The sequence below is a fragment of the Notolepis coatsorum genome (assembly GCF_963971535.1).
Source record: "Notolepis coatsorum genome assembly, chromosome: 5".
NCBI lineage: Eukaryota > Metazoa > Chordata > Actinopteri > Aulopiformes > Paralepididae > Notolepis > Notolepis coatsorum.
The window spans coordinates 153,696,553-153,722,723 of NC_140169.1; the positions used below are offsets into that span (position 1 = coordinate 153,696,553).

Consider the following 26,171-nt stretch of genomic DNA (forward strand, 5'->3'; position numbering starts at 1 on the left):
GATGCCGGTTCAAAACCTTCCGCGCAAACAATAATTCCACTGACTGTGCAGTAAAAAAAAACTGACAAACAAAACAAATATTTGACAAAATGATGTTATGTGGCCGCGGTTATCAGAACGTACCGCGCGGAATTAATCTTAAACTTCTCCACGTTGTCACGGAGACAACCCCCCCCCCCCCACCCTCCTTCTCAGTTACGTGTTTACTTAGGATGATGCGCACATATGTGCGACCCGTACACATAACAGCCTCCTGATGGCGAGAGAACATTCAAACATCGTCCTATTGACGTCCCTTTCTCTCCCACTCCCTCCCTCCCCCTCTCCGTTTGGCTGTTGTCAGAGGTCAGCCTCGCAGCATGGGGTGGAATCAGGCGTTACTGTTGTGTGTCACAGTGATGCATTACAAAGCACAGGAGGTCAGGTCTCTGTAAACATACATTATCAAAACCCATAGAAGATGTGGGACGTTGACCCCGCTGACAGTTTACGGGTGTATCTTCTGGGGGGGGGGTATAGCGTGGAGGCAGCGAGCAACTTCCGTAGCCCGCAATGACCCTCTTGTTGCAAATGAAGAGGGTCAAGCAATCAAGACCGGCCGTGGCTACGTGTCAACGCCATTATCTTACCGTCTGAAATGATCAATGAGCTCAAATAAAATGATCACAAGCCAAAATTGGCCCGCTAATGAAAATGGACCGTTTTAAACGTCCCCCCCCCCCCCCTCCGCGTGGCGAGAGGCGAGGTGGAGCGAGAGGAGAGTTAATATCTCATTTCGGCAATATTGGGTTCCACCCATCTCTGCATCAAGAAGGGGTGGAATGCAAAACGCCAGTCATTTATTATTATTATAATAATAATAATGATGATGATGATGATGATGATAGGTATTTACTGTACATGCTGCGCCTATTGCCCAAAAACGCTCCATACCAACAATCACCTGTACAAAAAAAATATAAACAAATAATCAATATCATATTTTTCTAAATCTGCCCCGGCGTCCCATCACAAATATGAATTTACAGAAGACACAGAGCGAGAGAGGAAGAACGTGGGTGTGTTTTGAAAATCTTTATTCAATATCGCAGTCAAGAGAGAAAATTGGCATTCATTCAAACACTTTGCCTATACTGAAAACACTTCACGGAGTTCATTATCTTTCAGAATATATATCGAGGCAATCACGCGCACGGGCACCATTAGGAAGCGCTAGGACGGGCTAATAAAATACAGTACCTTTCAGCGGGGGAAGGGTGATTGACAACTGGGGGGGGGGGGGGGGGGGGGGGCAGAGTAAGCAGCTGAGGAAAATGAAAGTAAAAAAAAAAACAAATAAACACACGATGGTCACAAATGCCCGTTTCTATTGCCTCAGAATGTTGCCCGTCGTGGCCTTAGAGCAAGGCACTCGGGGGACAAGTGCAAAGTAGCTCACCGCCATGCATCCCTTCTCAGCAATAAATATAAGTCTGCATTCCTATAATAATGGTACCATGACATTGTTAGGCCCGCATTGTACTAGGGGAGTACCCAGCTGCATTCAATACTGTTATAAAAGGCACAGCATTGTAGAAAATATATAGATATTATATATATATAAATATAATTTCCTATAAATAAAAATATTTCATATTACAGAGACAGGTTTTTTTTTTTTTTCTGCACTTCTGTATGTAACAAGCATATAACATTCAGTGAAGAAACCAGCAAAAGGATACAGTGATGATAAGGAAAAATGATATCCTACAACGAAACCTTACTATAACACACACACACAGAAGTGCTTCAGACATGTTGACACACGCGTCTCTCCTCACAGAAGCAGTAAACAGATGCTGGTGTCCAGACGTGAAAAGGGAACGGACGTGTAAACAAAAAACGGGGGGGAACGGGTTACTTTGGCTGTTCGACTAAAAACCTATACTTTTCCACGATTGTAATAGTCACAATTATATAACTAGGAAACCGATTCTGAAAAGAAAGGAGATCCTGTAAGGGGGGGGGGGGGGGGGGGAGGGTTAACTACTGGCATGTGACTGTGCTACCACCACCCCCCACTTACGGCTTTAACTTAGAAATGATAATGACGAAATAAAAGAGTAAAGCTCCAGCATGATTGGTGTTGAAATGACAATTCTATTGACATTCTATTGACATTCTATTCCACCTCCATGGACTCGTCTGGCTCCCCGCCCGTCTTCTCCGAGGGGGGGTCCCGGGGCTCAGGGGTGCCCCGCTCGTCCGACTCCGGGCTGCCTTCATTGGTCGGAGTCCCGGGCTCCGTCGGGGCGGCCTTGTCGGTAGAGACGTCCTTATCGGTGAAGGCGTCGGTGGAGGCGTCAGCCTGGGCACTCTGGTCTGAGAAATCAAAAAGAGATCGATAACCGGGCTGTGCGTTAAGCGTTGGGACGGTATGGAAAAAGAACGAATGTCATTATTATATATTATATAGACTTATATATATATTTCATTTAATTTCAAACCTTTTATTTAAACTCGAGAGGCAACTGAGGTACAAACGGTTGAGTGTACACACATGCAGAAATGAGCAAGACAAGCATGTATAATCATAACAATGAGACAAGACGAGGCAAAAAGCAAGGATAACAAATCAATATATATATATATATATATATATATATATATATATATATATATATATATTATCACAATAATTGCATATTTGCTCATATATATATAGGTTTAAAGGTCCCCTGTCTTATAAATTGCCTTTTCCAGTGTTTAGCATTGTTTCCTAGCAATGGGGGTTTGTATCAATGGGGCCTGTGTCTCTAATTCTCATTTTGGCTCATCAGTCCAGTCTGGAGTTCACGAGATCCTCCCTCACTGAACTAAGCCATAATGATTTGACGGTTTCACTGACGTGAGTAAAGGCCTCTGCATGCTACAGAAACTGCAACGCAACTGCAACACAACATCAGCACGACTTCAACGCAACATGTTGCAGAGGGTGTTGTAGAGTGTGTTGTGAGGATGTTGCGTACCTCTCCCCAAAATCTAATCTGAACAACCTTGCGTTGATGTTGCGTAGCAGTGATTGGTTGGTTAGCGAATGGGGGCGGGGCTGTCATAGAATAATATTGGTCCCGCAGAGAATACCATCCTCCATTGTTGTAGCCAGCCAGCGTTGATTCTAACTAATTAGCGTCACATAGCTGGCCTTTTTCTGAAAACCCAAGCACATATTGTTCCATAGCATACGCCTTCAGTTGATCATGACAAATCCTCTCTTACCTTGATGATTAAAAAGCCTCCATAATTTAGTAAATAAAGCTGTAGCCAGCCAGCTAGCATTGATGCTATTCAAAATGCTATCCACATTAGCTACATAGCTAACCAACTAAATACAATGGTATCCTGAGGTAACGTTAAATACAACGTTTGCTAGTCGAAATGACTGGACACACACAGGGACAAGTTAAACATCAATCAATTAATTTATTCCAACAGGTAGTTTGAGCTGCATGTGAGTCGAGGTCTTTCTCTCCTCTCCATTGGAAACTAATGACGTTACGTTAGCTCGAAAAAGCACAGAACCGGCCGACAAGTTAAGCTGCTAGCAACAGACACTATAATACTTCCGGTCGGGGGATTTCAAAATAAAAGAGCGACGTCTAAAAGCACCGGAAATACGTTTATTTTGTACATTATCTAACGTTAACACGAACCTAAACTAACTTTAGATTAGTTTAGGTTCGTGTTAACGTTAGATAATGTACAAAATAAATGTATTTACGGTGCTTTTAGACGTCGCTCTTTTATTTTGAAACCCCCCGACCGGAAGTATAAATGATGCTTCTTTTTCTGCTCGTTATCAATGGGTTGGTTGAGAAGGGAAGTTTCATCTATCTGGGAACCTAGCTACATCCGGGGTACAATGTTGCATAGGCTGCACATCGATGTTGCAGAAGCATAAAGGCAGAGTGTCTGCAACACTGTTGCATTGTCGATGTTGTGTTGCAGTTGCTTTGCAGTTTCTGTAGCATGCAGAGGCCTTAAGGCACTGGTTGTAGTCACCGCCCACAATCAACAATTCGCTCAACGACAGAGCGAGATACAGTGGAAATACTGACACTTCCTCAAACGTTCGGAAATACCCCGACGAAGTTCGAAGCCCCAAAAACAGGCTTCGGGGACACAGCCCTAGTACCTGTAGGCGGGTCCTCCGCTCCGTCGGGGGTCAGGTCCGTGAGGGTGGCTTCAGAGGGCGGGGGCTTCAGCTCCATGTCAGGCAGCCGGGGCGCCTGAGGCCTGGTCTTCCTCGCCGGGTTCAGGAAATAACAATATGCACAGCGGAACGCTGGAATGAGACGCATAAAACACCCGGGGTTGGAAGTGCCCTGCACCTGAATCATTGTCATGCATTTTCATATAGACACAGATTAATATATATGAATATGAAACCAATGATATTCTGGAAGGGGGGGAAGGGGGGGGGATTGCCAAAGATGCAGAAACGCATCAGATCGATGGGGGAGAGCTAGTTTGCATATTCAATCTTGTTGGGGCTTTTTTATTTTTATTTTTTTTGCTTACAGAGGTCGGTAGAGGCAGAGGCATTTAAGAGCCATATGATATACTGTGCTGCCAAGAGCTAGAGGGCAAATGAAGGCAGTGTGTTTGATGGAGACTGACAGAGAGCGTTGTGTTTCTCTAAATCTTACCAACGTATTCAAATTCCTCCTTTAATGCCATGCCGTTATGGGACAGACACTGCTGGCATATGAGAGCGTATCTAGAGAGGGGAGGGGAAACAATCGGGGGGGGTGAGGAGGACGCGCGCACACACACACACACACACACGGCGCGCCATTAACCAAAGAGCGGTTTGTTGATATACAAGGGTGACATTTCACACGCGGTGTACAAGTAGTAGTCAGTAGTTCACTAATAACTCCGGGGGCCGTTAATCTGCATTCTAACCCGTTTCCCCATCAAGACCACGTAAATCTGGCACTTAATGTACATTATTAAACACATCCCGACGCCTAATCAGTACACAGAGATATGTGCCGTATTTTGTCCAAATTAAATAAGAGTCCATAATTACCTAATTGATGGCGAATAATTACTTAAAATCAATAGTCATATATATATATATATATATATATATATATTTTTGTGTGTGTATAATTCTTAAACAAAGCCTGGTTCATAGCAGAGGCTCACCTGTTCTGGGGGCCGTCGCCGACCAGGTACTCGATGAACCGGTCCATAGCGCCCCTCTCCCTGGGGAGCACGGGCCTGGCCAGGGGGGGGCCCGGGGGGTGCATCCCTGTTAAAGCACAACACACACGCGGCCGTTAGCTACATACAACACACACCGTCTGCGGTCTGGAATACAAATCAAGAAGAGCTCAGCGTTCGCTAGACGCTAGAGACGCTGCAGAAGAAAATGTTTTGGAAAACCGGTCCCGGCTTCTTTTCTCATAACGACTCTGGGAACTGGATCCACTTGCGAAGCACGTTTTGTGGGCGAGGGGGCTCCCCCGCTGTGCCCGGACGAGCGGTAATTAATATAATGTAACATCAAGAGCGATCATGGCAAGATGACTGGTCATTTCCGTGAGACTTGGCAGAGCCTCGGCGCCCTGCTGGTTATTAATTTACCAACATATGGAATCTCTGTGGTGACCCTTTGTATCAAATTGCTTTTCACTTTCAATTTTCAACCCGAGCAGCTGATAGCATCGAGTCATAGAGACCATTTTGTGAAGCGTGCCCCGATGCCAAAGCTCATTTTACCTGGCATTAAAGGCATTTAGCAGGGATCCCTCCACCGCTGCCCAGAGAACAAACGCGGGGTCTGGCCAATTAATCACCGTTAACGTAATCTCGCTCCGCGCGCACCTCACAGTTGGCATCCCACATGGCAATTACGGCATGTTGCTTCCTCCAGGAGCCCGTTCTGCTTTAGCGTTCGCACTTATTTGCATCTCGCATGAAGTGTTCATGAAGTGCAGAAATAATTCACCTTGAATATTCAATACACCCCCCCCCCCCACACACACACAAACTCCATGGAGAGCTAAAGAGAAAAAACAACTCTTAAAAAGGAGAATCATTCGGAGGAATAACTTCTCGCAGTGCGTCGGCTGGCGGACTGTTAAGATCTTTAGAAAAGCAACAGAAAGAGCAAAACCTAAACATTAACACATTCCCTGCCACGCAATTTGAGCATCTTATACCATTCTCTGCCAGTACTGTAAGTCTATGGAGATGTTCACCTTCTTTGCAGGGCTATAACTTTTTAAATTGTATTGCTAAATTGACATTACTATGGCCCATTCAACATCGATTATCTATCGTTCAGGATGTAGGAACGTTTTACTTTTTCATTCATACGAAAATACAGTCTAGAATATAAATATGTTTTTATCGTTTTCTGCAGTAATTCCTAGAACGTGAGATATAGGCATAAACGCATATATAGATTATCAAATGCCGTTTGTTGCCGATCCACGCTATATTAAAAATTTCAACTGCATATGATCCTAAACGTTATGACTGATCATGCGTGGATGAACGGAGGGGAGGGGGGGGGGGTTGTTTATAATTCTGTGATAGTCGTTAAATGCTTTATGTAGTATGGGTGATATATTGATCAAAGCAGTTTGCATGGATAATAATAAACAAAACAGGCTGAAAGTAACGTCAGCGTCCTCTTACCGTTGGGCGATGAGACTGGAGCAAAAAGATCCCATTTATTTGACGGCGATCGAGTCGATCCATTTCCCGTTTGTATAATAATAATACACGCCCAAATCATTTCGATTATTGAGTTATGGCAGCGATCCATATCCACGGTGTGTGGCTAGAGTCCCGCAACAGTATGCGAGTGCCGGACGCATTTCGGAGACGCACCGAGGTCGACTCTGCCATTTCCGGTTTGGCAACTCGCCGATCATCCACCAGGGGGCAGTATTGAAGCGTTGCAGAGTTGTGCCAAGTCCCACTGCATCAGACCAGGCTCCGTGAGGGAAATATGAATAAAATGGCGAAAAAATTAAATATGATCTCAATAACGTCATACGCCGTGGATTGGCTGAACTAGCATGAACTTGAAACACGTCGTACACCGGTATTGGCGCAGGATGTGTTAAGTCAATATTATGGATTCATCATCATCATTAGGTGGCTTCTTCATTCCGAAGGTTGCCTATCACTCCAACCCATTCTGTCCCCACTTCTTCTCTCCAACTCCGTGACTCCGCCTCTCACTCCGCTCCAATCACAGACGTCGTCTACCCAGCCTCTTCTTGGTCTTCCACTTCCTCTCTTTCCATCCACCTTCCCCATCACCACCTTCTGTATTCCTGGCCATATATTATATTATACATTACAGGATACGTTAAAAATGTCATACTTCTCAACTTAGTTCTACAAGTACATACTTAGTTCACAAATACATACTTAGTTCACAAATACATACTTAGTTCACAAGTACATATTTAGTTTACAAGTACATACTTGGTTCACAAATACATACTTAGTTCACAAGTACATATTTAGTTTACAAATACATACTTAGTTCACAAGTACATTTAGTTTAAAAATAGATACTTGGTTCACAAATACATACTTGGTTCACAAATACATACTTGGTTCACAAGTACATACTTGGTTCACAAATACATACTTAGTTCACAAATACATATTTAGTTTACAAATACATACTTGGTTCACAAATACATACTTGGTTCACAAATACATACTATGTTCACAAATACATACTTGGTTCACAAATACATATTTAGTTTACAAGTAGATACTTGGTTCACAAATACATACTTAGTTCACAAATACATATTTAGTTTACAAGTACATATTTAGTTTACAAATACATACTTAGTTCACAAATACATACTTGGTTCACAAATACATATTTAGTTTACAAGTAGATACTTGGTTCACAAATACATACTTGGTTCACAAATACATACTTAGTTCACAAATACATATTTAGTTTACAAGTACATACTTGGTTCACAAATACATACTTGGTTCACAAATACATATTTAGTTTACAAGTACATACTTGGTTCACAAATACATATTTAGTTTACAAGTAGATACTTGGTTCATAAATACATATTTAGTTCACAAATACATACTTAGTTCACAAATACAAAGGCTCGACACGGGCTCAAACCCACGGCCTCATCTCACCGTAGCCTTTCAGATAAAGGACTCAAGGTACAATTAACCGTGACATGACAACCATAACACCGGCACCATTACAGCCCTCTCTCTGACAACACGCCGCAGAGCCGTGGGCGACCCGGGGGGGGGGGGGGGGGGGCGCGGGGGGGAGGCAGGGATGAGTAAATCACACCTTAATCGAGCGCATTACGCAGCGGCTCCCCAGCGGGCAGGTATAGCTCACCGAGGCCCGGAACAGGTGTGCCGCCAGGGGTCACGGGTCTCCTCATCAGGCCCTGCGGAGCGGCCCCGGCCGACAGGCCCCTCTCTGGGGGTCCGCCTGGAGCGGAGTGGGGGGGCGGCAGCGGTCCGGAGTAGGAGGAGGCGGCCCCTGGGGCGAGGGGGGAGCGGGCCGCGGTGCCGCCGGCGCCAGCTGGATTCACCGCCGTCGGAGTGGTGCGCGGAGTCACGTGGCGCTGGCGGAGTTCTGCTGGAGGAGGGGGAGAGAGAGGAGCGCACCGGTGTGTTTGACATGTTTTTTATTTCTGTTTGCCTTTTTTTAATGTGGCATGTGGGCTCCAGGTCGTTCCTGCCCCCCTTTCTTTCTTCATTCTATGTACCGTTTAAGACTAATTTCTTCCTTAAACACATTTTCCAATGGCAGTACCACATTTTTCAGTAACGGTAAATATATTAAAAAAATAATAATAATAATAATCTCATCGTCTTTTACATGTATGCACCTTACTACTATGCTACTATACTTATACCATCACCCACCATGCCAATACTACTATGCAGTGTACCACTCAATATTTAAAATGAAGATACTACTAACCTTCGCACTGTATTTTACTAGTATGCACTTTGCTACCAAGTCATCTACCTTGCCTATATTACCACCTACTATGCCATTATGTCTACAGTACACACTACTGTGCACTCAAGACTGCAACACTCAAGTTCGACAGCCGCTGACCCTTAGCTGCCAGAGAGGCGCCCCTCCTGCTGACTTGTTGTTTACAATCTGTAGGTCACTTTGGATTAAAAAAAAACATCAGCTAAATGACTAAATGTCAATTATATTAAGATTATGAAAAAAGGACACCATGATTTTTTTTGTATCGAGGCAAGAATGACTTAGAAGAAAATTATGCTTTTTAAAATAACGGCATTGCAGCACTTTCCCTTCCACGTTTTTAGGATGATAATTGTAGAAATTGGACTAAATGATAATGTATTAGAATATTATTTTCCATATTCTATAACTGGTAGTAATGTAGGTACTTGCTGTGGTTGTGGCCCACCACTGAATATAGAGGAAACGCTGCATTGCCTTTGTAAAATATTAGCTACCTTGTCCCGGTCTTGGAGTCATTGCAGGAGCAGCTGGAGTGGATTCAAGTTCCTTCATTTTGGTAAAAGATAAATATTAAGACATTTAAATATTAGGAATATTAAGATATTTGTACATTCAACGTCCTAGTACGAATAAATGACACGAGGGGACTGCCCACGGCCCAAAAACAAGTACACTAGGTAAGTAAGTAAGCAAACAAACAAACAAGCGTTGTAAGGAAATCTCTACACTCAAACCTTTTTCTTGGTGTCGGGATCAAATCTCTCCAGAATCATTTTAGCATTTTTATATGTTTCCGTCTCCATAACTTCCTCAAGCTGTAAAAAATAAAATAAAATAAAAAGGAGAGGTTGAGGTTAGAAGCAGCAACTAAGAACAGTAACAAACTCAAATGTATAAAAATACAGCCTAAATATTCACGGACGACTTCCACAATTAGGACGAGAGATCTTGGGGGAGGAACTGGCCCAAATGAGTCGTGCGGTAAAAGGGATTTACTACCTACAGTGTAAAGCCTTCATTTCCATCACTTAATTGACAGCTACCATTATGGCATCTCATCATTTACGCTATGACATGATGATACAGTTCTAACGTACAAATTACATTCTGTTACAGTCCAGGAGGTAGAACGAGGACATCCTTGTCCCGCGTTTGATTGATCAGTCATCAAAATAAAAGGAGCAATGACATCATTAGCCGATTAGGTGGATTGTTTACTAAACAGGTGTTTTCCTTTAACCCTCGGTGGGCCAGAAAGCGTCAAGCGGAACGTTAAAAGGACGCGCGAGAGAGAGAGGAACAGCAAGTTACCCTCCTAAAATGTGGATCTTCATTTCAATTATGCGGCAAACACTTCTAATTGTTTACACATAACATGAAGAATAATTACATTCACTATTTCGATAATGGCGAGTGTGAAAATCCATCAGCCGTAATTATTGAAAGTTATTAGACATGACAGTGGCTGACAAGCAATTTCTCAGATTTATTTCTTTCTGGCACTAAACGCTATTAATTAAAGTGACATTAGCGGAGTGCTTTGCTGAGTTAAGTCACTGTACCAATTAACTGACGTCTCTATTGATATTGGATTATTTATTAAGAGTAGCAATTATCTTATTACAGAATGCTGCTGGGGATCAATGTGAGTAAGAACAGAATAAGGCTCAGTACATGACTTAAATGTAGAAAGTTAAAGTGTTCACCCGAGTGGAAAGATCACCAAACACACAGTCAAGCGCAGGTCACACATACAGCAGGGTTCCCACAGACGTCGCAAAATGAAATTCAGCACTATTTTTTTATTTTAAACAGGCATTTAAATGGATACAATTAAATGCCCTTTTTTTTTTTTTTTATGGCTTAAAACCAATTTCCAACAATTAGTTACCGGTACACTTTAAATATAATTAAAAAAAATCTCGATTCAGAACAGTTTTATCATGGATGAACAAAACTTTCAATGCGAATGGTTGATTTGAATTTCAATGACCTTTTAAGCACCTTGTTAAAAAATTTTCCGTTTCAGACATTTTGTTCAGAACCAATTCCGACAATTCCCTGGCCGTCCTCCAGACTCTAGGACTGACCCTCTCCTATCGCTCGGCACCGGGCGGAAAGGGCTAGTCTCAATTATATATGATAAAATATTTTGGATGAACCCAACTTGCTTAGACTCCCTAAAAGCCAAATGGGACGAAGATCTGGGAATTACCATTACAGATGAACAATGGGATCATATATTAGACCTTGTACACACCTCCTCTATATGTGCAAGACACAGTTTGCTGCAGTGTAGGATCCTGCATAGGGTTCATTACACCAATGCGAGGTTAGCAAAGATATACCCGGATAGAACGGATGCGTGTAATAGATGTAAACAATCTCCAGCCAATTATATGCACATGTTTTGGACGTGCCCCAAACTCAGAGTTTTGGACTGCAATATTTGATACACTGAGTAGGGTCCTGGGTGTGACGTTAGACCCTGATCCACTCACTGCCTTTTTCGGTATCCCGAATACCCCTTCGATCGCATCTAGGGCTGCAAAACGAGTTGTGGCGTTCACTACCCTCCTCGCTAGGAGACTTATTCTCTTTAAGTGGATACACCCTTCCCCACCCACTCACAACAGATGGATACATGAGATACTACATTGCATTAGGCTTGAACGAATCAGATTCTCCCTAAAGGGCTCCCTTGAAACATTCCATGTGACCTGGCAACCATTTCTGCAGCACATCGATACCCTGACTATCAATGAAGAGACTTAGAAAGGATAGAGCTTTACACCTCTAACTGCACTTCCATATCTTTTATTATTATTTTATTCCTATTTTCTAATGTGTCCCCCCCCCCCCCCCTTCCCTGTCCTGGTATGTATGGGTGTGAATGAGACCCCAGGGGGGGGTGGGTGGGTAACTTGGGGAGGGAGAGGGGAACGAGGGACACAGCTGCAGAAGATCAAACTATTCAAGTATTACCACAACACTATAAGTAGGGGTGGGGGAAAAGTGAAATAATATCATTGATGACTTTCTTCCACAGCCACATCCGTGCTAGAGAGTTTTTTTTGTGTTTTTAGTTTTTTAGTCTTTTAGTCTCTTTTTATCTAAATATTTGTGCACAATGCAGATGGGTCTAATTGATATTGTTGTTGTTTTTTGTTTTTCTTTCCCAGCAACATCTATGCTATGTGTTTGTATGTTTTGCAGATGTGTTTGTCAACAACCTCGGTGTGGGGGGGATGGGGTGGGAATGAGGGAGGGGAAGGGGAAATGAGGGGAAAAAAAGAAAAAAGATGGAAAATGTACAATATCTACAACTGTAAATGTTCAATATTTTTTTCCTGTAATAAAGAAGAAAAAAAAACTCAATCAGCGCCGGACCCGAGGATAGTCGAGTTAACTCGCCAACCGTTCAGCGCCATACACGAGTATAGTCGGGTTTTCATCGTTATTTCTTTTATTCGATATTTTTATTCATTTCTCTCACACGGACCTCGGAGTTACCATGGGGAATCACTCTGAGATCGCTAGAGTGAAATACCGGCCGCATCCTGCTAGGTGGCAGTATCGCCCACCCTTCGAAACCTTTTTTTTCCACACCCGGTGTTACATTTAATTCACTCCGGGCGCAGTTTTTTGGGTCAGGCGAGTCTAGCGGTTCACTCGATCACATTGAAACACGTCCAATGCCCCCGATGCATGTGTTGTGGTGGATTATGTTGGCGACACGATGGACACCAATACTGGAAATCGCGATCAGACAATTGGAATATTCTTTTTGGGGTATCTCCTAGTGAAGGTAAGCACTAAATGACATCAATCCTGCTTTGATCCAACCATGATTTCACATCGATCGCAACGACCCTGTGTAACGTACTCCAAAACTTATGCCGTTGGTGACGATCAAAGCATCAAAAAACGTAATAATACCGATTACCGTAATTCCTCTAATAGTAACCGGTATTCAAATACAAGCCGGGTCTCTATTAATGGCCGGGTGCGCTCTTGAGCTAAGCAATTATAAGCCGACCTCCTAATACAAGCCGGGTTACTAATATACTGAGCTGCATACTGAGCTAGTTACTTGATTTCACTTTGAAAACGTTGAAATGACCAGTGACCACCTGTAATTGCACTGTTTACTATTTCATACAGTACTTGGTTTCAATAAATGAACCCAGTACATTTTACTGGGTTCAAACTGACACAAAATGTTGATTTATTCATTATGATCTGTTTGAAAATTAGAAATATAGGCCTCTCTCTTATACATGCCTCCTCCTAATACAAGCCTGGTACCCGCTACAGTTGAAACAAATACAAGCCGGGGTTACTATTAGAGGAATTACGGTATATACATTTGATTTGGAAATAGTAGCATGTCCAGGCGAGCAACGCCAACGCTTTTAGTAAAATTCACGTATTGCTCTATAGACCACTACACTTCCACGTTACATTGAAATCGGGGAGGAGATAGCGGGGGGAGCAAATTAATGAATGTGGATGAGAGCCGTGATGTAAGTGGTTGCAGATACAGCTGTGGGGGTGCTAGAGACATGATCGAATAGACGTTTATGCGCCTCAATCTCCTGAACACGGCGCGACCCATTCCTAATCGATCAGAACTAAATCGGCAGAGAAAATGCCCATTTTAAAGCACCTATTTCCCATGCACATGCGCAGATTACCCATGGAGTCTGGACGACGCGAGATGACGCACAAATGAATGTGGACTGTTCCATCAGAGGGGGGAGCTTCGGTGGTAATGCGAGTGGCTACAGACCGCTGTACTTAAATATAAACATTTGTCTACCTGGAGACTCAATGAGGTAATTGTAGATGTCGCCATAAGACGCGTCTGGCCATTTAGTGGGATCATTTTTTCATTATCCTGTTCGGCTGAAAGGACACTGGCCACCGAAGCTCCCCCCTCTGATGGAACAGTCCCAGGGCTGTACGTTAACTTTTTTTGCACATAGCACTGGTGCTACAGAGGTTGATCGTTTTGTAGCACAGGCCAAAATCTTGTAGCACAAGTATAAAACGTGTTATATTTGTAACAGTCACAAATGTGCCTATTGTATTTGTGTTATTTAGTTGCAGTGCCATGTTTGGCTGTCATTTAGTATATCGCCATGTGTTATTATTACTATGATACTCTCATATGCTATTTTCAATTAATATCATAAACAACATAAGGAATATTAGCATAATTTTGAGTGGACTGAAGGAATGAGTCAGCGTTAATAGTTTTAAATGCAAATAATTTATTGAAACATAGAAGTGGGGTCGGTTGGGACACACACACACACAATGGGGGACCCTGATGTAAACAAGACAAACGTCTTTCTCTGGTCTGCATCCCCTTAACAATTGTGTGTATTGAGCCGTACTGTACTCATTCTGCAATCTGTTAAATAAAGTTTTCATTCATTCATTCACACACACTGTTTCAACTCACCACCCCCGCATCATATTGTAGTCTAGTCTGTCTTCAAACTTCCACTCCTCTCGAAACTTGTTTATATTTGAATATCAACATTATCTGTCCATCCTCAGTTTACTATAATATACTCCTGTCCTGAGTCCTGACTAGTGACTTCATCGTCTTTCCAAACGCACGCACGCACACACACACACAGGGAAGGGGAGAGAGTGCCCCCCCATTTCCCTTTCCCCAGTCCACACTGTCTGCTGGCTCTGCGCCTCTGCCTCTGATCAGGATTAGCTTGTTAGCTTGCTAACGTTGTAGTGATTGTAATGGTACATAAACGTTAATTTCGGGCGATGTGCGCATAAAGGAATGGCGACGGTGCAAAGCATGTAGATGCATTTGACCCGTTGCGAGAAAAAAAAAACACCACGGACTTATTTCGGGACGTGTAGGCGCACTGCTGTGTTAACGCAGCAGTGCGCTCCAACCGACCAACGCGCTGCTCTGCTGGCAGAAGCACGGATAGGGCGGATATGACTCGTCGAGTTGTCACAAGAGTTTTTTCAAAATAAGAGTATCATATGCACCTGAACGTTGCTAGCTTTCGGAGCCTAGCTGGAGCTGCGCGTGGGCAGAAATGAGACCCGCTACAGGATTTTCAAAATAAGAGTATCTATATGAACCGAATCCCTATCGCACCCGTGCTATTGAAGTAAATCCATCCATCGCACAGACCGCTGTTGCTGTAGCACGTGCGATATATATGTCGCACTGTACAGCCCTGAGTTCACATTCATTCGTGCGTCATCTCGCGTCGTCCAGACTCCATGGGCAATCTGCGCATGTGCATGGGGAATAGGTGCTTTAAAATGGGCTTTTTCTCTGCCGATTTAGTTCTGATCGATTAGGAATGGGTCGCACCGTGTTCAGGAGATTGAGGCGCATAAACGTCTATTCGATCATGTCTCTAGCACCCCCACAGCCGTATCTGCAACCACTTACATCACGGCTCTCATCCACATTCATTCATATGCTCCCCCCGCTATCTCCTCCCCGATTTCAGAATCCCGGGAGTGTTGCGGTGGTCTATAGCGCCGTTTTCTGGAATTAGCCAGGATCACTCTGAAACTATACTTATATTCACCACGGTATAACACGCAAACGTTTACATGAACAAATGTATTCTTTTTCACATATTGAACGATGGATTGGGGGACTTGCCAATGGAAATTAGCCTTTCTGCCATCTGTAAAATGTTTTATTAATGTACCCCCTTGATCAAATAAAGTAAACCTATGTCAAATGAGGCATAGTATTGCATTCATAGCTATAATATAGAATATAGATATAGCCCTGCAAACACCGCCACGCATCCCTATCTCTTAGAGCGGTGGCGCAGTAGGAACCAAGATGGGCTAGACCCGTGGCGCTGATGTTAAGGACCTTGTGCGAACCCTGCTTTATGAACTTACTATATACCATTTACTCTTAATCATAGCACATATTCAGATAAAAATAAATGATTGCCTATATCTATTGTAACAGAGTTAATTATATTGTTTACACCGTTTATTTTTCTCATATTCAGATCTAATTTCATTGCCTATATTTATGTATCGTCTGTTTTCGATTACCCTGCCCATATCGGTATCTCCCCTCCCCAAGGCTTAGTACATGACATAAATGTATGTATTATTATATATATAAAGTCAAAGTGATCACTTCAGTGGAAAAACCACCAAACATAGTCATGCACAGGTACATACAGTGCACTTCAAGTGCTCCATAGGGATTATGATTAATTAATGGTGAATATCAAAAGGAAAAATAAATAAAAGTAACTTTAATTAACTTACTATTTTCCGTTTTTGTGATTTCAGGTCATCTAATTTGTCATCTGAAACAAAACATGTCCGAAATTGATATTTAAACACTTACACACAAAAAGATGAGAATAATATGGTTGTTATGATAGAGATGCATCGACAACAAACAGAATTTCTTACTGTTTTTTTCTGTTCTCCGTGAAAAGAGACCAATAAGCAACTTGCGAAGTACCCACACTCTAAAGAATACAGTTAAAGGGTTAAATAGGTTAGACTACAATATAATGAAAATGTGATCAATTATTGTTAACCCTTTAGTTCCCAGAGTTGAGCAAAGACATCATAAGCACATTAGGGCTGAGCGATATGGCCAAAAATTGTATCACACTATATCACAATAACATTTTTCATATCGTTCGATATCGATGATTATCTATATTTCTATTAGTATTAAAACGTTTTTTTTTTTATTATTTTTATTATTTAAACAACAAATGTATGTTTATTTTGCAGCAATTCTTTGTCGTTGCCGCCATCTTTAGTGTTACAGCCCCTCACACTCCAGTTCTCAGCCTGCAGCTGGTTTGAAAGTGAAAGTACCAAAAAAAGTGGCTGTGGCTCCAGGGGAGTTGAACAGTTCTGGCTCTGCTCGTTTCTTTTCTATATTTTGGCGCTTTTTTGGTGGACAAACCACCGCACAAGTGCACCATGAGTCGAGACTGTAGACTAGCTCTGCTAGCACACATGTATTTTAAATTAGAAAGCAAACTAAATAAATGGACAAGAGAAAAATAAATCTCAATTTGGTAAGTATTGTCATTTGGACAAGCAAAGCCATTACTTTAAGTTGCAGGCAAGAAAGACAAGTCTGTCCACTGTCTCTAGTTTTAAAGCTGCCCTGTTGCAGGTCACAATACAAAAGAGAAAATAATAATAATAAATTATCGATATTATTTTTGTTATAGATTATTATCGATTATTAAAATATATCGCGATAATTATCGTTATCTCGCCCGGCCCTGAAGCACATTACATGAACAATGAGCACATTATAATCGGAGCATGATTTAATACACAATTTGTAAAACTAGGGTCGAATACATTCCCAGTCAACTGTATAGCCAACAACGCTCTCATAAGACAGCTAAATTACATTTTATGATTCATATTTTAATTTGTGTAATTTCCTTGTCATAATAAGGTAGGAACAGTGTATACACACCGTTGTAATATACGTATATACAGTGAAGTCCGTAAGTCTGAGTGCAGTAGGGTCGCACGACGCACCGATACTAGAAAAGTATCGCGATGCCCAGCTGTTAAAAATCGGTTCAATATAGGGATGCTCGATATTGGCTTTTTTACCGATATACCGATATTGTCCAACTCTTAATTTCCGATACCGATATCAACCGATACCGATATATGCAGGGTTTCCCCCCCCAAAAAACAGAATAATTTCAGGTAATTAACATTACATATCTCTTGTTGTGGAATTAACACAACATTATGCATACGTTTGACAATAAATAAAATCAGAATTTGTTCTTACTTGCTTTCCTGGGTAAATAAAGGTTATAGAAATGAAAAAATTAAATAAAAATAAAATTGAAAACAGATACCGATATCACATTTTAACACTTTGATCACCAGGCTTAATTCATAATTTACCATCCTCCGCCAGCCCTATTTAATATGGAGAAGTTCCCCTTCTTTGCAGGGCTATAACTTTTTAAATTGTATTGCTAAATTGACATTACTATGGCCATTCAACATCCTATATCTATTGTTCAGGGTGTAGCAACGTTATACATTTTCATTCACATATTCATACTAAAATACGGTCTAAAGTATAAGTATGTTTTTATCGTTTTCTGCAGCTTTCTCCAGAACGTGATTTATAGCCCCAAATGCATTATATTGATGATGAAATAGTTTGATAGGAATCTGCGCGAGATAAAAAATTTCAAATGGACGTGCTTCTAGAAGTTACTACTGATCATCTGATGTTGACCGGATGGGGGGGGGGGGGGGGGGGGGGGGGGTCGTTTATAATTCCGTGGACAATGTTAGATGATTCATCTAGTGTGGGTGATATGATCATCAGAGCAGTTTATATGGAACACGTTAAAAAAAACGCTGAATCTTATCGTAGCTTCCTCATAGCGTTGGGCGATGAGCGTGGAGCAGAGATATTCCTATTATGGGATGTAGAAATATGCGATCCATTTCCAGGTTGTATAATAGTATATACGTCCAAATCATGTTGTTTATCGAGTTATTGGTAACGGATTGCTATCCGTTGTGTCTAGCTCGAGTCCTGGTACTATTACCGAGTGATCGGACCGAATTGAAATGAGCACCAGCTTCCATTTCCTGTTTCCGCTCTGGGCGATCCGCCGATCGGCCACCAGATGGCGCTCTTGAACCGTTGGAGAGTTGAGAGGGGATCAACAGTAGATCTCAAGTGTCCGGGGAGAAATATGATTTCGATCACAGATTTTTGAAATATTGATATCAAAGACGTGGTACGACGTCTTTGGCAGAATGAGCATGGCGAGGAAAGACGCTGTACGGCGGTTTTGGCGACCATAGTGTTAATGCCAATATCGGCCGATAATATCGGTAGGCCGATAATATCGGACATACCTACTCATTAGTATCGATACTTTTAGAATAATAGCCTGATGCGCATTTCCTACGAGTTGAGTGGACATTAGCTATAGTATATAGCTCAGCAGCTGTAACAGAATAATTTTCTTATTTACGTTTCAACAGCGTCAAAATATTCATTATAATTTTTATTATAATGAATTAAAGAATTGTATAAAGACTTTTCCATGTCCCGTCATCTAATAATATATTCCATTACTTTGGTTTTTGCCGCGGTATCGTTTTTAGAATCGGTACTGTAATATATATATTAGAATTAGGGCTGTCAGTTTATCGCGTTAATTAGATTAATTAATTACACAGCAAATTATCGCGTTATGAAAATTAACTCAAAATGTATATAAAAAAATTTAAAAAATATATATATTTTTTTATCTCATCCATTCCATAAGAATGTAGAATACACATTTACAGACTTTTTTTTTAATATGGTCCATTTGCATGTTCTTGGTATCTGATTCTAGGGACATCTATGAATCTCAGGGAATGTATTCCCAGTGTCAGAAATACTGTGGGCTAGATCCACAAAGAATGGATTGCACGGTGCAAGTTGCACCCTTACTTACAATTCATTATGAATTGAAAATGGGGGACCCTGATGTAAACAAGACGAAAGTCTTTCTCTGGTCTGCATCCCCTTAACAATTGTGTGTATTGAGCCGTACTGTATTGTACCCATTCTGCAATCTGTTGATAACTTTTTCATTCAATCAATCAATCAATCAATCAGCGCGGTGATTGATTGAATGAACATTTTATTTTGAGTAAATTGTAATGAACCAAATGAGAATATCAATACATTTTTTTTTATCTTTGACTGTGAATAACACCATGCTCAAATTTACCAGACCTGAAAAATCTAAGCAAATTAATAGATGGAAGATGATTAAACAGAAGGTTTTGTAGATACAGTACTAAATTCTGCCATCCGGACACATGCAATTTGAAATATGATTATAGAATATAGAATATCAGGCATAAAATGGTTATGCGATTAAAATGTGATTAATTAGATTAATTAATTACAAATCCTGTAATTAATTAGATTATTTTTTTTAATCGCCTGACAGCACTAATTATAATGTAATATGTAATATACTGTAATGATACTTAGGCTGGTATCGCTGGTAGCTAACAGGGCAGGGAGCGGTTACAAAGATAACAGACACGGTGGGGGTCTGGATGGTTACGTGCTGCTGGTTATACATAGTCCAGCCATTTTAGAAGACCAAAAGTAATTAGATACATTCACATAAAGTTAAATAAAGTCGTAATATTTTATATTTGGGTGGGCGGCTACGTGGCGCAGTGGGCAAGGCGCTCGCAACGAATGCTGGAGACTAGGCTCGAACAGGATGCCTCCTGTTCGAGCCCCGCTCTCCACATTGCTTTCAGTTTAGCTGGTCGTCCACAGTAATACACATTGGCCGTATTACGGGGAGGGAAACTGAAGGGTGGGGATCTGGCGTTGTGGACAGCGACTCCTACAGGTCGGTTGGTGCGCCTGCGCAGTAGAATCAAGAAGCGACGGGGGCGGGGCCCCTCCAAAGCCCAGACCCCGACGCTGAAAGATCGAGCCGCGCAGGTGAAAAGATGCGACGGCTGTTACCTCGAGTATCGAAGGGGACTCGTGCTATGTATGACTTAAGGCCTCTACATGCTACAGCAACTTCAAAGCAACTGCACCACAACAGCGACAAAGCAAAGGTGTTGCAGACACTCTGCCTTTATGCTTCTGCAACATCGACGCACAGCCTATGTAACATTGTACCCCGTATGTAGCTAGGTTCCTAGATAGATGACACTTCCCTTCTCAACCAACCCATTGATAACAAGCAGAAAAATAAGCATAATTTTTACTTCCGAGCGGGGGGTTTCAAAATAAAAGAGCGACGTCTAAAAGCACCGTAAATATGTTTATTTTTTACAATATCTAACGTTACACAAACCTAAACTAATCTAAAGTTAGTTTAGGTTCGTGTTAACGTTAGATAATGTACAAAATAAACGTATTTCCGGTGCTTTTAGACGTCGCTCTTTTATTTTGAAATCCCCCGGCCGGAAGTATTATAGTGTCTGTTGCTAGCAGCTTAACTTTTGCCGGCCGATTCTGTGCTTTTTCTAGCTAACGTAACATCATTAGTTTCCAAAGGAAATAAATTAATTGATTGATGTTTACCTTGTCCCTGTGTGTGTCCAGTCATTTCGACTAGCAAATGTTGTATTTAACGTTACCTCAGGATACCATTGTATTTAGTTGGTTAGCTATGTAGCTAATGTGGATAGCATTTTGAATAGCACCGATGCTAGCTGGCTGGCTACAGCTTTATTTACTAAATTATGGAGGCTTTTTAATCGTCAAGGTAAGAGAGGATTTGTCATGATCAACTGAAGGCGTATGCTATGGAACAATATGTGCTTGGGTTTTCAGAAAAAGGCCAGCTATGACGCTAATTATTTAGCTAATATTGATAGCATAGCTTGCTGGCTACAACAATGGCGGATGGTATTCCTCGCTGCGGGACCAATATTATTCTATGACAGCCTCGTCCCCATTCACTACCAACCAATCACTGCTACATAATATCAACGCAACGGCTGTTTAGGTTAGATTTGGGGGACATGTACGCAACGTCCTCGCAACACAGTCTACAAGACCCTCTAAAACAACCGCGTTGAAATCGCGCCGATGTTGTGTTGCAGTTGCTTTGAAGTTGCTGTAGCATGTAGAGGCCTATGACAACATTAACAGTGTTGTGAAGAAGGCACGACAACGCCTCTACTTCCTCAGGCGCCTAAGGAAGTTCCAAGTCAGCCAGAAGATCCTTAAGAACTTCTACTCATGTACAATAGAGAGCATCTTGACCGGCAACATCACCTCCTGGTTTGGGAATAGCACTGCACAAGACCAAAGCAGACTACAAAGAGTGACACGTTCAGCCGAACGCACAATTGGAGGGGGGCTCCCCACCCTCCAGAACATTTACTACAAGCGTTGCAAGGGCAAGGCTAAGAGAATCATTAAAGACTCCAGTCACCCGAACAACTGCCTCTTTGAACTGCTGCGGTCAGGCAAGCGATACAGGAGTCTCAAGGCGAGCACAGAAAGACTCAGAAGAAGCTTCTATCCCCAGGCCATCAGGCTGCTAAACGAACAATGAATGAACACTACACAACAACAACCACCAAACGCACATAGCACACACATCCACACGCACACACTCACTTTAAACAAACACACTGTAGCACCCACTCCACACACTTATAGCACACACCCACTTTAAACAAACACACTGTAGCACCCACTCCCCACACTTTATATTTATGGATGAAGGATTGCACTACAACTCGTACACCTTACTGTAAATTGTACCTAAAATTGTACCTCATCCCATTTCTGCTTTGCACTAGATAGTACTGTACATTAGTACACTGCATAGTATTGTGTATTGTATATTATATGGTAACTCAGAACATTGTACATATGTCTATACCGAACACTGTGACCTCATTTTCTTCTTCTAAATTCATGCTATATTATGTTATTATGTTATTTGATACTATCTTGTCTAGCACAGTCTCTGGAGCGTAACAGTAAGAAGCATTTTGTATGAAAGTATTCTGTACTTCTGTATGACAACTATTAAAGAACTTGAACATACTACCATTTAAGCGACCTTGGGTTCTATGAAAGGCTCTATATAAATTTGATCTATTATTATACTGTGTTTTAGTATTCTGACAGCTGCATACTGTATAGTATACCATACTGTGTTTTAGTATTCTGACAACTACATACTGTATACCATACTGTGTTTTAGTATTCTGACAACTACATACCATACTGTATTTTAGTATTCTGACAACTACGTACTGTATACCGTACTGTGTTTTAGTATTCTGACAACTACATACCATACTGTGTTTTAGTATTCTGACAACTACATACCATACTGTGTTTTAGTATTCTGACAACTACATACCATACTGTGTTTTAGTATTCTGACAACTACATACCATACTGTGTTTTAGTATTCCGACAATTACATACTGTATACCATACTGTGTTTTACTATTCTGACAACTACATACTGTATAACATACTGTGTTTTAGTATTCTGACAACTACATACTGTATACCATACTGTGTTTTAGTATTCTGACAACTACATACCATACTGTAAGTTACTTTATCCCATACTGTGTTTTAGTATTCTGACGGAGACCTGAAATCCCAATAATTCCCATTCAGGTGTATTGAACTAGCTTAGCAGTTAAGACAAAATCATTTCACAAATGACTTAAAGGAAAACTCCAACATTTTGGGAAATTAGCTTATTTGCCATCTACCCTGGAGTTAGACAAGAAGATACATACCTTTTTCTTCTCTGTGCATGCAGTAGGAGTAGGAAGACGCGCACCGTTAGCCTAGCTTAGCGTCAGTCACTGGAAGTAGGTTCCTCCATTAGCCTATAGTTCCCAACGTCTTCCTACTCCTACTGCATGCACAGAGAAGAAAAAGGTATGTATCTTCTTGTATAACTCCAGGGTAGATGGCAAATAAGCTAATTTCCCCAAATGTTGGAGTTTTCCTTTAAGGGTCAGATTTCAAGCCGTCATTGATGGAAAAGGATTTGCAACCAAATATTAAATACCGTACTTTTCGGACTATAAGCCGCGGCTTTTTCCCCCATTTTTCGACCCTGCGGCTTATATATAACGGTGCGGCTTATATGTGGACAAAACCCGAAAATCGAAATATTGCTTTTTTACTGCATTGAAATGTTATTTATCTGTTCCCTTATTTGCTAAACTTAATACAACTTGTAAATGAGTTAATGTTATTTGTCCGACAGTATTGTGTCCCAATGGGAGTCATTCTCTGTAGAGGTGGGAACTTAAAGCTCAATATAAGAACGGCCATGCACCACCACTCACAGAATCGAGAAAGAGCAATCAATCTGTCAATCCTTTCCGTGTCCGGGCCGGGTGAGGTTTCCCGTGTTGAGTCAAATTAAGTCACAGGCTCCACTCCTTACATATGGTAATTAAACATTAAAACACATGCGGCTTATATATGTACACATCATTCAATTTAGCTGCTGCGGCTTATAGTCAGGTGCGGCTTATAGTACGAAAAGTACGGTATGATGACTTAAAAGTGTGTTAATTCTGAATTTTTTATCCTCCCAATTCCTACATGGTTCACCCGATATGGACGTGAATATACCCTCAAATTAAAGCTGACAATATCCACTTTAACCTCAGTCATTGTTCCATTTAAAATCCAACGTGCAGGAGTTCAGAGCCAAAACAACAACAGTCTTTCACTGGACTCAGACATACAGACGTCACTATAATTTATAATTTATTTAACTTATGGTGCCTTGCAATGACTTTACATTAGACATTTCAAGTAGGGATGCTCGATATTGGCTTTTTTACCGATACCGATATACCGATATTGTCCAACTCTTAATTTCCGATACCGATATATGCAGGGTTTCCCCCCCCAAAAAAACGGAATCATTTCAGGTAATTAACATTACATATCTCTTGTTGTGGAATTAACACAACATTATGCATACTTTTGACAATAAAAAAATCTGAATTTGTTCTTACTTGCTTGCCTGGGTAAATAAAGGTTATAGAAATGTAAAAAAAAAAAATACAAAAAATTAAAGCTTTTTTCTTTTTTTTAAACAGATACCAATATTTTCCGATATAACATTTTAATGCCAATATCGGTAGGCCGATAATATCAGACATACCTAGTTTCAAGTCAAGTCAAGAGTTTTATTTGTCACGGCATACAGTGAAATGCGGGTGGTCATGCCCGTAGCGATTGTGCAATAATACAAGTAATAAGAATAAGACATAACAGGTATGTACATAAAGTTTACAAAATGCATGGTAAAAGACATGCTAAGGTCCTGCGATGGTGCAATACAATGTTAGCTACGGATGAGGCACTGGGTCTTATGTACAATACTATACAATCTACAGTTATACTATATATCCTTATGCTATCTTGCTATATCCATCTATTTACTATACAAGAACCACTCCCGTTCTTTATTTTTTATTTTTGTATCCATCTTGTATACTTACAATATTGGAAACACTATAAAGGGGAGCGCCAGTATGACGCGGCCCACCGTCTGTTCCGGCAGGTAGCAGAGATAGACCACCGCACACGTGACGAGGTAGAGGAGACACGAGTAGAAGATCAGCCTCCCAATGCAGCTCTTCAGCTGCCTCTGGTACTTCTCCCTGTACTCCTCAAAGGTCTGGATGTCCTGTGAGAACAAGGAGCGCACGGTCAGTAACATGGTCACATTACAGGGTATCAGCCGGTTTCAACTATAGGGCTGGGCGATAAAACGATAATGATAATTATCGCGATATATTTTAATAATCGTTGATCATAAAAACAATTATTTTTGATTATTTGTATTGTGACCTGCAACAGGGCAGCTTTAAAACACATGAAACCAGAGACAGTGGACAGACTTGTCTTTCTTGCCTGCAACTTAAAGTAATGGCTTTGCTTGTCCAAATGACAATACTGACCAAATTGAGATTTATTTTTCTCTTGTCCATTTATTTTGTTTGCTTTCTAATAGGGCTGTCTTAAATACTTCGAAGCTTCGTTCGTTGGGTATGGGTATCGAATATGAAAATAAAATTTTAATATAAAAAAGAAATGTTTTTTTTTTTTATGCTAAATCAACTCTGCCTCTCTTTGTTAACTACAACACGGAGTGCTGTTTGTTATTTAAGATGAGGTCGGACTCGGCATGGACAGATGTGTTCATTGTGCTGCTTTTATAAAGCCTCAAATGACGGCTTACAATATTTCATGAAAGCAAAGTGTTTAGTTTGTCTAAGAATTAAAAAGGTTTAAACTTTACAGCACTGACAAAGTTGAACAAAGTGCTGTACAAGTCCCACAACATTAAAAAAATAAAATTATTTAGAATTATTTTTTATTTTATTTTTTTTTTTATCTCTAAGCTTCGAATTAAAATCGAATCTCGGCCCTGAAGCTTCGAATTCCAAAAAAAATTCGAGGGTCAGCCCTACTTTCTAATTTAAAATACAGTTTGAAACCGCCTGTACATAATAAGCTATGTGTGCTAGCAGAGCTGGTGGTTTGTCCACCAAAAAAGCGCCAAAAGATAGAAAAGAAACGAGCAGA

At 41.1% G+C, this 26,171-nt stretch overlaps 1 protein-coding gene across 2 annotated transcripts in view; it reads right to left on the reverse strand.

Annotated features, from left to right (window-relative positions):
* Positions 1-1,290: 1,290 nt before the first annotated feature.
* The window catches only part of lnpa (limb and neural patterns a), a 60,579-nt gene continuing 35,698 nt past the window's right edge, over positions 1,291-26,171 (reverse strand). Inside the window, exons 4-13 of one of the 2 annotated variants that reach the window (XM_084314830.1) lie at positions 25,082-25,269; positions 16,478-16,536; positions 16,328-16,368; positions 9,763-9,843; positions 9,523-9,574; positions 8,411-8,653; positions 5,194-5,299; positions 4,689-4,759; positions 4,175-4,324; positions 1,291-2,361 (exon numbers count right to left, since the gene is read on the reverse strand). In XM_084314830.1, the coding sequence (XP_084170956.1) occupies positions 2,162-2,361; positions 4,175-4,324; positions 4,689-4,759; positions 5,194-5,299; positions 8,411-8,653; positions 9,523-9,574; positions 9,763-9,843; positions 16,328-16,368; positions 16,478-16,536; positions 25,082-25,269 (1,191 nt within the window). In that variant the 3' untranslated portion in view covers positions 1,291-2,161. Of the gene's footprint in view, positions 2,362-4,174; positions 4,325-4,688; positions 4,760-5,193; positions 5,300-8,410; positions 8,657-9,522; positions 9,575-9,762; positions 9,844-16,327; positions 16,369-16,477; positions 16,537-25,081; positions 25,270-26,171 lie in introns of both variants that reach the window. The other variant, XM_084314829.1, reaches the window with a different exon arrangement.